This window comes from Euleptes europaea, chromosome 17 (genome assembly GCF_029931775.1).
Source record: "Euleptes europaea isolate rEulEur1 chromosome 17, rEulEur1.hap1, whole genome shotgun sequence".
Lineage (NCBI taxonomy): Eukaryota > Metazoa > Chordata > Lepidosauria > Squamata > Sphaerodactylidae > Euleptes > Euleptes europaea.
This window is the reverse complement of record NC_079328.1, coordinates 39223497-39235245: the sequence shown is the minus strand read 5'-3', so window position 1 is coordinate 39235245 and position 11749 is coordinate 39223497. Positions and strand designations below refer to the sequence as shown.

Here is an 11749-nt window from a genome sequence, read left to right as displayed (position 1 = left end):
GCCCCACCTCTTATGCTCTTCCCCTTGATTTGCTTGCCGGACATGCTGGGCAACAGCCATTTGAAGAACAGAAATTCATTACCCCCTTTGATGTGTGACAGCAGTAGTGTGCAGGATCCTTGGATCTAGGCCACGGGTGTCGACCCATTGGCAAGTGGTAGTAAACAGCACAAATACTCATTGGCTTCAGTGTTGTTGTTTTTTTCCCAACTAGGCAGCAGGCGATTTTGTTGATATAAAAGAAGTATGTGAAAGCAACAGCACTGAAACAAAAGGTGAGTTCTTTTTAATGCGCGAGGCAGTTGGAGTTTTATGTACTGCGTTTATGTCCCTTTTATTAGTTTTGCAATACAGGGAAAAACATGTTGTCTCCAGTTTAATGGGGTGACTCGCAAATGCGTCAAGTTAGGGTTCTGTTGGCGCTTTTGGAACCTGGAAGACATATTTCCATGTGTGGTTTAACAAAACTGCATCCCAACAAAATGAAGCGTCTGGCGAGTGACTTCTCTGAAGAATCCAGATTTGTGCTGTTGGGTTTTCGGTGGTTATTTTGAATTTTAAGGGCAAAAGGATGCTTACAACTGGGCCTTCAAGGTGGATTGGTGCAAAACACTGCAGCATAATAAAATTAAAAATAACCAATGAGGCAAAGATCAAATTCAAAAACAATGGAAGCCCAACCATCAGAAGTGCAGATGAACAGGATGGACATCAGTAAAATACGACAAAGGTGATGACAGGCAAACTCGATCTTAGAAGGAGTCTGTGGCTCAAATGTAGAGCTTCTGCTTGGCATGCAGAAGGTCCCAAGTTCAATCCCCGACATCTCCAGATAAAGGGACCAGGCAAGTAGGTGATGTGAAAGACCTCTGCCTGAGACCCTGGAGAGCTGCTGCTGATCTGAGTAGACAATACTGACTTTGATGGACCCAGGGTCTGATTCAGTGTAAGGCAGCTTCATGTGTTCATGTGACCCCTGGTCTATAGCTCAAAGGTAGAGCATCTGCTTGGAATGCAGAAGGTCCCAGTTTCAATCCCTGGCATCTCCAGCTAAAAGGTTCAGGTGGGTAGGTGATGCAAAAGACCTTCCGCAGAGGCCATGGAGAGCTGCTGCCAATCCGGGTAGACAATACTGACTGTGATAGACAAATGCTCTAACTTGGCACACTTTACTCGAACTTGTGAAAGAGTTCCAGAAACGTTACATAATTCTCCTACTTGGTGCCTGAAGCTTATTGAAATATGCCGTAAGAACAAACCAAGGTGTTTGATGATTAACTGTTTAAAAGTTTGTCTTATTTGAACTGGAATCAAGGCCTGGTTGGCTCAACCAACGATGTTATCGGGAGTGCTACAGGGTTCTGGGTGCCCCACCCCCATTTCCTTCTTCTACCCCACCCATCTCAACTGCCCGGCTCCTGGGGAGCAGTGACTATTCTCGTACCTATAGGTAGTATAATAAGGCCTGAGGGCTGGATCCAGTCCCTTGAGAGCTCTTATCTGGCCTGCGAGCCAGCCGAGGAAGCCACCCCCGCCAACCCACTCTTGATTTGGCCAGCGAGGCATGGCCTGACCAAATGGCATTTATGTCATATCTGGCCCTCGTAACAATTGAGTTTGGCACCCCTGGGTTAGAGTGTTAAACAAGGATCTGGGAGACCCAGGTTCGAATCCCCACTCTGCCATGGAAATTTGCTGAGTGAGTCTTTGGGCGACTCGCCAAAAAGGCTGTTGCGAGGATGAAAAAGAGGAGAGAATATTGTAAGCCACTTCCTTCCTTCAATGAAGCTACTTATTCGATCCAGTTTCCTTGAGCACTATCATACTATACTCGTACCTTGGGCCTTATTATACTACCTATTAGTAGTAGATGTAAAAATGATGGCGTGGAGAACATCCCAGACTGTCTCCTGCTTTGAGCGGGATGGAAGTTTTTTGTTTTCTTGTCTTGGCATTTGGGTAGTACTAAACTCTGCTACTCTGGCATAGCGTTCTGGTTCATTGGCAGAACTATTTAAAAACTTTAGTGTTAATTTGCAGCAGAAAAGTTTTGCGCCCAGATTCCTTAGTAACAATTGTCTCTCTCCCCCCTTCCCTTGCATTGTCTTGGTAATAGGTTTTTTTTAAAAAAATAAATCTGTTTTTTGTTTGCTTAATTACCCAGGAAAGCATAGAACTGCTCACAAACCTCATTCAAAGCCAAAAGCAGATGCTTTTCAGGCAAATCTTCAAGAAAACGGAACTGGTGAAAAGTTCAGGGAGGACTTGAAATCCAATTCAGAACTTTGGGCCAGACTCGAAGAACTTGAGAGGCAAGAAGAGATCTGTGGTGAACTTTACAGGTATCTTAAAAACAGACAAATGCCAAAATTCTCTCTTCAAAAGAAACAAGAATATTTTAGAACTCATTTAGATTGAAGCTTAGCCCTCAATTTGGTCAGAATTATACTGGGGATTACTTCTCTGAGTGCCCTCACCTGGATACCCCAGGCTAGCCTGATCTTGTCAGATCTCGGAAGCTAAACAGGCTTGGCCCTGGTTAATATTTGGATGGGAGACCACCAAGGAAGTCCAGGGTCACGAAACAGATGCATGCAACGGCAAACCACCTCTGAATATTTCTTGCCTTGAAAACCCCATGGGTTTGCCATAAGTCAGCTATGACTTGATGGTAAAAAAACTCCTCATAATGAGGAGAAGTGATGAAAAGACAGCACAAGCAATCTCTCTAAGCTTATTGTGAATTTTATATTGACTGGCCAAGGTACAATGGGTACATAATATGGTACCTACTATGTCTTCAGCCATGCAGTTATCAGCAGGAGCTCCTGGGAAACTCAGCAATCGGACACATCATTAGAAATCCTAACATGGAAGGTTCTCTTGGGTTTGTTTCCTTCCCGCTCCTCAAAAAACTGTCAAAATACTCTGGGGCAGAAATTTTGTATTGTCTTTGTGCCAGTCTTAGGGGATTACCTGGAACCAACATTTGTTTTTAGTTTTTTCATTCTCCCTGGTCTTCTTACCACTTAATTTCCTTTCTAGGACCTCCAATACTGTTGAGGCAAATGGAGAAGAGGCTTCCTCCTCTGAAGAAGAGAGAGAAGAGAAGAAGACAGCTGTGAATGTGGTTCAGGATGAAGAAGAACCCAATACTCAGGGCAACTTTCAAAAAGAAGTAACCAGTTCCAAATTGTTTGGCGGTCAGACCAATGGCACAAGTCATGATGGCACAAGTCATAATAACTGCAGTGATGATGAGGATGAATTTGCCATTGCCGAGGATGCCGTACCGACGATATACTTCTCCCACACCGTGGAACCTAAAAGGGTTTGTATCAAGATGTCTGTCGAATTAGGAGTGTTATCAAGATTTTTCTCCATAATCATGAGGGCTAGTAATGTTTTTTTTTTAGCAAGAAGAAATTGTGGATCATTTTGCAAGATTCTGGGTCCCCCCCCCTTTGGAATAATGAAGCAACAGGACAAACTTTCTTTTCTAATCTACATCCTCATCCAGCGTGGTGTAGTGGTTAAGAGTGGTGGTTTGGAGCGGTGGAGTCTGATCTGGAGAACCAGGTTTGATTCTCCACTCCTTCACATGGAGTGCAGCAGAAGCTAATCTGGTGAACTGGATTTGTTTCCCCACTCCTCCACATGAAGCCTGTTGGGTGATCTTGGGCTAGTCACACTCTCTCAGCCTCATTCACCTCACAGGGTGTCTGTTGTGGGGAGGGGAAGGGAAGGTAATTGTAAGCTGGTTTGAGTCTCCCTTAAGTGGTAGAGAAAGTCAGCATATAAAAACCAACTCTTCTTCATGCAGATCTGTGTGACCACTTGCACAAGTATACCCAAACTGTTTGCAATGTGTTGGATTTCTGCAGAACTGAGAATATGAGAATATTTGGGCAACAATTGGGTGAAGGAGAACAATGAAATAGGGGACTTCCAGGAAGCTGAAGTAAGCAGAGGCTTGAGGAATACAGGAAGGCTGTTGAAGGGACACAAGTCCCAACCAAACTTAACCGATTCTGCAATTATAGCCCATTCCCCTTGTTTTATATACATGGCTAGAAATGTAAAGTCAACAGTATGTAATCTTAGTATGATCTATGTTAAGTTTGTCTGTGGTGACCAGCAGTTGCGCACAGTATGTGTAGAGGTACCATGCAACTTAATGTTTGACTTAATTGACATATCCGGCTGATTAGAGAACAAGATTTCGCCTTTTACTCGCTCGATTAAAAACCTGATTATTCATGACTAATGTGTGTTTTCACTTCAGGTACGAATAAACACGGGAAAAAATACCACCTTGAAATTCAGCGAAAAGAAAGAAGAGGCCAAGCGCAAGCGGAAGAATAGCAATGGCAACGGGCACTCGACTACCGAACTGCCCAGCATCAAAACACCAGCGGACATTTATCGGTATGGTTCCTGGCTACTGGCTGGTTCGAAATTCTCACTGCGTAGTACACTACTGTCAGAAATCCACCACAAGCCAGAGGGCCACAGTCCTCCTAAGCTACATGTAATTAACATAATTTATATAGCATATTTGAGTACCTTTTGTACATCAAGTTGCAGCTGGTGGGAATTTCGCACTTATTTGGTATTGCTCATATTATGCAATTATTAACTCAGTGTGAAGCAGCTCCTTGAAAACAAGACGAGAATTAGAAAAACATTGAATGTGCGTTTCATTTCACTGATGTATAAGTTTGGGAGAGACTGAGCAGTTACTGCTTTAATGTTTCCATATATGTATAACGAGTCCTCTGTTCTGAGGGTTAAAATAGGATTTTCCAAGGCTGCTTGACAAGTAACGTTGGCTTGATCTTTGGATCCAGTTCGAGTCCACAGGGGAACCATTGGCAAACCATCGTATGACTGGGACACCTATGCATCCACCTCAGTAGACAAGTTTTGCTAACAGTTTACGGGATAAAAATATTTTAAATAATCATACTGTTTAAGAAAGTGGCTCAGTTTGGTCAGTGAACTTTGTTTTTACCTCCTTGCTCATATATTCAGGGTTCTCCATTGGATCATTCCCGGTTATCTACCTTTAATTTTGCCGGACTGCTACACTGAGAGACAGCCCCAGCCTCTTTACTTCAAATGCATGGCACCTATATTTCATTTTCTAGCTAAAGTAGAACTGTCTCTCCCTTTTGAGATCTGCCAAGTCTTCCTTGATCACCCTTGTGATAGGGATCCCAAATGTCATGGGTTGTACCCATACAGCCTGTCTACATATAGAAATCCACTTTCTCAATCCCTGTTCAGCGACATTGTATTTAACATTTTTAGTAGTCATTATGGAATTTTTTTGGCCTAGATCAGTTGTCCATGTATATAGGGAATATGAGTCACAGGGATTAAAAGAATGTCTTAAAGTTGTTGGGGTTTTATGTATAAGCAAGAAGCCAGCGTGGTGTAGTGGTTAAGAGCGGTGGTTTGGAGCAGTGGACTCTGATCTGGAGAACTGGGTTTGATTCCCCACTCCTCCACATGAGCGGTGGACACTAATCTGGTGAACCAAGTTAGTTTCCCCACTCCTACACACGAAGCCAGCTGGGTGACGTTAGGCCAGTCACACTCTCTCAGCCCCACCTATCTCACAGGCTGTCTATTGTGGGGAGGGGAAGGGAAGACGATTGTAAGCCAGTTTGATTCTTCCTTAAGTGGTAGAGAAAGTCAGCATATAAAAACAAACTCTTGTTGTTGTAAGTGAAGCCTTTAAGAAGCCAATTATGCTTCATAGTGCTAGTTCTCACATCCTGTTTTTCTTCTCTCTTTTGTTCATCTCTTTATTTTTTGTGCTGCTTCATATGTTTGGAGTAAACACACAAGAACGATAGCCCATAGCTCAGTCACAGAGTTTGCGTGTAAAACTCCTCAGATTCAACTGCCCAACATCTCAGTTGAAATATATCCAGTTCAAGGTGTTGAGAAAGACCTTTCATGTTTGCTGGCTGTTAGATTAGACTATGTTGGGCTAGCTGGATCTATGTCTCAGCATGACAGTTCCATAAGTGTCTCTCCCCCACCCCATTGCTTCTGCACCAACTTCTAAAGTAATGTCGTTAATAGCAATTATCTTAATTCCTCTTTACCCAGTTTCTCCATGTAATCCAGCAGTCCATTGCTTTTTTCCCTTTCTCTAAGAATTTGGGGCCTTTTTCTGATCAATTTATCAAAGAGAAACCTGATGAGGAAGGAAGGGAACTTTTTGCAAAATTTCAGAATTTCATTCTGTATATGCTCACTCAGGCAATGCTTTCCCAAACTTACCTTTCCTCCTTCTAGGGGACCGCCCAGTGATGTGTAACGGAAAACAACTTTAAGGGCTGAAGTGACAAAAAGGGTGCTTTGAATTATCTTCAAAGAGAACTCAAAAAGATGTGAGAGAGAAATAGCTCTTTTAAGAGAATAAGAAGAATCAGTGGCTGTATCTAAAAAAGTGATTTTCTGGAAAAAAAAAACTTTTTTATATAACAACGCTGTTCTAAAGCCATTTCTCCTGTAAAACTAACTACATGCGGATAACCCAGAACTGAAATTTTGTACATTCTCGTCTTTGAAGGCAAATTTGGTCATCGAAAGGGAAAGGGGGGGGGCTTTTCTCCATAAAAGCATTCCTCTACTGATTTACAGTTTTCGTTTGCCAAATAACCAGTAGTTAACATTAACTCTTTGAGGAAAAATATTTTATTCTGAAGGAAAGTGATGGTTAGCCATTCAGAAAAGGCAGTCTAATAGCCGAGTTACAAAGCATACTCTCACCTGCCTTGCTGAAGCTGTGTTTCTCGCAATGCCTCTTCAAAAGCTTTAGCTGGGCGAGCAAAAGTCATCGTAATTAATTTGTACCGAAGACAGAATGAAATTATTGTGGATTTGTCATGTGGTTCTCTCCCCCCCCCATCCCCGATAGTTTATTAAAACTAACATTTTTCCTTTTACAGAGTCTTTGTTGATGTTGTGAATGGGGAATATGTCCCTCGTAAATCAATCCTGAAGTCTCGAAGCCGAGAGAATAGTGTTTGTAGCGACACTAGTGAAAGCAGCACTCTCGAGTTTGATGACAGACGGGGAATTCTGAGGAGCGTCAGCTATGAGGAATCTACTTTCAGTGATAATGGTGAAGGGATCTTGGAGGAAGAGGAGGAAGGGGAGCAGGAACACCTTTCTAAAAAGATACCATTATCCTTGTCAGAAACTTATGAGGTACAGGGACTTTTTCATATTTTCTTTATCGGAAAAAAAGCATTAGGGCAGATAAGAAATTTGATATGTATCAGTTTAATTCCTTATATGCTACTGTACATCAGGGGCCCCCAGCATGGTGCCCATGGGTACAAGGCGCTTGCCGACACCTTTCTTGATGCCTGCCAAGTGTTTTGAGAAAGTGGGCATGGCCTGGTGGGGATTTTGGCCCGCAAGGCTTCTGATTGGCCGTTGGAGATCTGATTAGTTATGCAGACTTTTTCAAACGTTGCTTTGGCAGCAGCTGCCACCACTACACATGGATCTTCACTGCGTGACTGAAGCTAATCTCGGCCGCCATTTTGTGGCTGGCTCCACCTACTGCAGAGGCCATTTGTGAGGCAGCCATTTTGTGGCTAAACACACCACACTGTATCTGAATTCCAAAGGTTTAAAAAAAGGTTGGGGACCTCTGCTCTAGATCTTGTTGGCACTTTCCTTGGTGTCCAAAGAGGAGAAATTATATTCCTTGCAGACATCCTTCTCTCCAAGGCATGCAGGCAGCATCACTAGAGAGCTGAAGGCCCAGAAAAAAATACAGGAAAAAAAGTTTTTTTCCATTTTTTCCTGAGGCCTTTTTTCGGTTCTTCTGATGGAAAAATTGGAAATTTGGGGGAGCCTTGAAAAAGGTTCCTAAGAAATATTTTGTCTTTTGGCATGAGCGAAATGCTTATAAAGACAAGGTGGGCACGTTGTAGACATATACAGGTCTTAATTATGAGGGCAGCACGCAGGGCTTTTATTGCTTCTGTGGTCCTTTTGACCCGACTCTTCTCTGGAGGTTGACCTTTTCACCTCTTCCTCAAACCACTATGGAATACATATCCACAGATTGGGTATCAAGTAATTTATTGCCCTACCTTGCTGTGGGGGGAGATGATAAGGTGGTAGGGCAGAAACTGCACTAAAGCATCAGAGGAAACTTCTGAAAGTGTCATTGTGAACTGAGTTTTCTCTAACCAGTAGCTACAGAAGAAAGATGACAGCATCTAGCCAGAACTGTATCTAGCTGGGCAGATATTATTATTTTTGACCCTTTGTGTGGCCTTTTTCCCCCTGACCAAATAATATATTTTATGTTATTTAACACAAAGCTTGTGTTTTCTGTTTAACTCCCCACCCCCACCCCCAAGTAGCAAAAATTAACGTATATGGGCTAAGGTAGCATAGAATGCATCAGCTTGCAGTTTTCTCTTAAGCACTGGGTATATTTGCAGTTTTGCTTGTCAAAAATTATGGCACTTATTTTACGCTCCATAACTATTTCAGATATCACAATTTTATATGCTAAGTAAGTTATAAATGATGCATTTTCTGTTGTTAAAGCAGTAAAATTAGTTTAGGTTTGATAGGAGAGCAAGTATTGCATGTATTTCAGTTTTTCCCAAAATTTCCTTCCCCCCCTTTCGGCTTTTTCCATAATTTCTTCCCATGGCTTCATAATTTCTAGAAATTTTACTTCTCTAAGCGTCACACATTAAATCGACCCTTTATACCATGTCCCTGTAGTTAGCATGTGGAGGCTCAAAAACCATGACTGTGACCTTTTCTAAATAACGTTCAGCACCTCATTTCTTCTGGAGGTAAATTATTCCCTCTCATTTCAATGGAGCTTGTTTTTGAATTATTTGCTAAGGAGTTACTGGCTGTCCCTTCCTAGGTAATGAGTAGCGCAGCGGGGAAGTTCAGTTCAAAGTAACACATTCTTTTAAATTCACTTGTGCTTGGAGATATGATGAATTAATATATACCTGTTGCAGTGAAAGGAATTTTCACTTTGCTTCTTTTTAGAGTCTTGGTTGGATTTCAGTTATCTGTAATGGACATGTCAAACATACATGGTTTCCCCCTTTAGCTTCCTCGCCCCCGAGTTGGAAACATTGAGTTGGAAACAATGTTGGATCCAAAGGTATCCTTCCATGAACAGAAGAATACCTTTATTAGGTCCTGGGATTCCAACTGTGTTAGGAGGAGTACCTTTGGATCCAGCCCAGTGGCTTGGATCTAACCCCATTAAATTTAATGGAGCTTTTCATGAGCAACTTCAACGGGTGGCAGATTGCTTTCCTTTTTGCAAACACAGCTAAATGTGAACAGGCTCAGTTTTGTGTTGTGCTGCTGTTGTTTTTTTAAAAAAGATTTGGAAATAAAGTCACAGTCACGGTCTGGGATGTCTTTGCTTTTTCTGGTTTTGAAAATAAGCTTTAGTTATTTGCCTTTCATACATTTCTGATGCTCGTTCCTATCAGTGACTAGTGATGTCCTGACATCAAAGGTAGTTGCACTGAACTGCAGAACAATCTGCCTCCCCCACAAAAAAAGCCATGTAATACGTTTTATTAGGCTAAGCCAAAATACCACAAAAGTTCTCTAGAATTGTTCATCAGGCCAGCTATTTAAAGGGAAGAAGGGGATGGAGAAGAAAAATATCTTGTTATGGATGTCTGGTGTGTATCTCAGCCCAGCCTAGTCCGGCCTCCTCCTCATGGGGTGGAAACTGGAGAAGGACAGACCCAGTGAGGCAAAGAGTGAAGGCAGTCCTTAGGGAAGGGCCACGGCTCAGCTGTAAAGCATCTGCTTGGCATGCAGATGGCCCCGGGTTCAATCCCCAGCATCTCCAGCTAAAAGGCTCAGGTGAAGGACCTCTGCCTGAGACCCTGGAAAGCCACTGCCGGTCTGAGTAGGCAATTCTGACCTTGATGGACCAAAGGTCTCATTTGGTGTAAGGCAGCTTTATGTGTTCATGTGCACAAGATGTATTGTAGGTTAGGTGTTAGATTAAGAGATGGTGGGTCTAGCTGGTTTCATATAGTATCTAAATACTCTGAGAAGAAGGGAAAAATGTCAGTCTCCTTTTGAGAATATGAAAGCCAGTAATTAGTCAAATGTTTCTCAAGGACCAAAATTGCACAGGTTTACAGTACTGGATAGCCTGATCTCATCAGATCTCGGAAGCTAAGCAAGGTTGGCTCTGGTTAATATTTGGATGTGAGACCACCAAGGGATACCAGGGTCACTATGCAGAGACAGGCAATGACAAACCACCTCTGAACTTGTCTTGCCTTGAAAACCCCTTCAGGAGTCTCCATAAGTCAGCTGTGAATTGGCTGGGGGGGGAAGCAAATCCCCCCCCAGACGTTTCTAAGTCCATTGAAGTCAATGGGCTTAGAACGGTATTTAGGTTAGCTGTGATTAGGAGTGCATAGCTAGAGGACCAAAAAATTTACCCATGGAAAACGCCATCTCTGTTGGAACTATTAGTAGTTCCAAAACCTACAGCGTTACCCTGTTATCCAGTCTGAAATTGCCTGTTGAATGGTCTATTTTTATGTTCCGGAAAACATTAAAAACATGAAAGAATCTCTTTATTTTTCTCACCCCAGATCCTTTATGCAGTTCAGGGTGAAAGTAAGTGGCAGTTTGTAACACAGTGGTGTTCATTCTGGTTTTCTTTGAGTAGGCCAGGTTTCTGAAGTTAATTACAAGGAGCTGGTATTTTTTTAAAGGAGAGAGATCCACATTTTTGACTATATGATTATACCAAGGCTGAAAATAAGATGATGATTTTCACCCCCAGTAGGCCTAAACTCATCAGTGGCATCTTATGAACTTATGTTTGAGGCTTTCTTTTCCTTACAGGCTTTTTCAGGAACCGTCGTGGAGAAGGATCCTTTGTACCCCCTTTCCATGCCACACCCAGTAATCGCTCATCCCGTCCTGCCTACCATTCCCGAGCGAAAGACTGAGGAGGGTCTCTCTGAAGCACCAGAAGAAACTATGAAGAGAGTTTCAAAGTTCAAAGCCGCCAGAATGCAACAGAAGACCTAGGTCCTATTCGGGCCACAGACGTTTGGACTGGAATGCTGAGTGCTGCAGTTAGCGGGGGACGGCTTGCATCTAGCTAGTTAAAAAAAAATGGCAGACTGTGTTGGGTTGATTTTGTTCATGCTGAGACCTCCGTTGATGGTGTTTCCTTAAAGATCTGTGAAGAGACACTTCAAAACTCACCTTATTTTTTTAATACCCTCGTATGCAGTCTGCACCTTTGTACATGTTTGCCTTATGATAACTACACTTGGAATAATTTTCAAAGAGAGTAATCTTCATAAGGCTTTGTGTGTGTGTTTAAACCTAAATGCAGGCAGTTTTGTACCAGCTGTGATGTTCTACATACCATATGGGTCGTTTGAAAGAAACTTTGCAACTTTTCAAATAGAGCCAACAATTATATTTCATGACTTGCGTTTAGCGTTGTAAGACTCGCTTTGCATCCTCCCGCCATTGTTTTCTTTTCTTTTCTGGTAGGGTTTGCTTTTAGGTGTCTGCTGACGAATCATTTCTTTCCTACTAGCATAAAACCTCTGATAACTTTACTTGTATAGAATCTATGAAACAGAACGCTGCATTCATGTACTTTGCAAAGACGTTTCTTTGATGGAAAAAAATGGTATTTTGTAAAATTAAACTTTTTGAGTAAAAA

General features: G+C 42.3%; 1 protein-coding gene across 1 annotated transcript in view; it reads left to right on the top strand.

Moving 5' to 3' along the window:
* Positions 1-11121, top strand: part of URI1 (URI1 prefoldin like chaperone) — a 54383-nt gene extending 43262 nt beyond the window's left edge. The window contains exons 6-11 of the mRNA XM_056862490.1: positions 215-275; positions 2165-2342; positions 3046-3331; positions 4286-4428; positions 6969-7230; positions 10909-11121. Coding sequence (XP_056718468.1) covers positions 215-275; positions 2165-2342; positions 3046-3331; positions 4286-4428; positions 6969-7230; positions 10909-11097 — 1119 coding nt within the window. The 3' untranslated portion in view covers positions 11098-11121. The remainder of the gene's footprint in view (positions 1-214; positions 276-2164; positions 2343-3045; positions 3332-4285; positions 4429-6968; positions 7231-10908) is intronic.
* Positions 11122-11749: the final 628 nt, after the last annotated feature.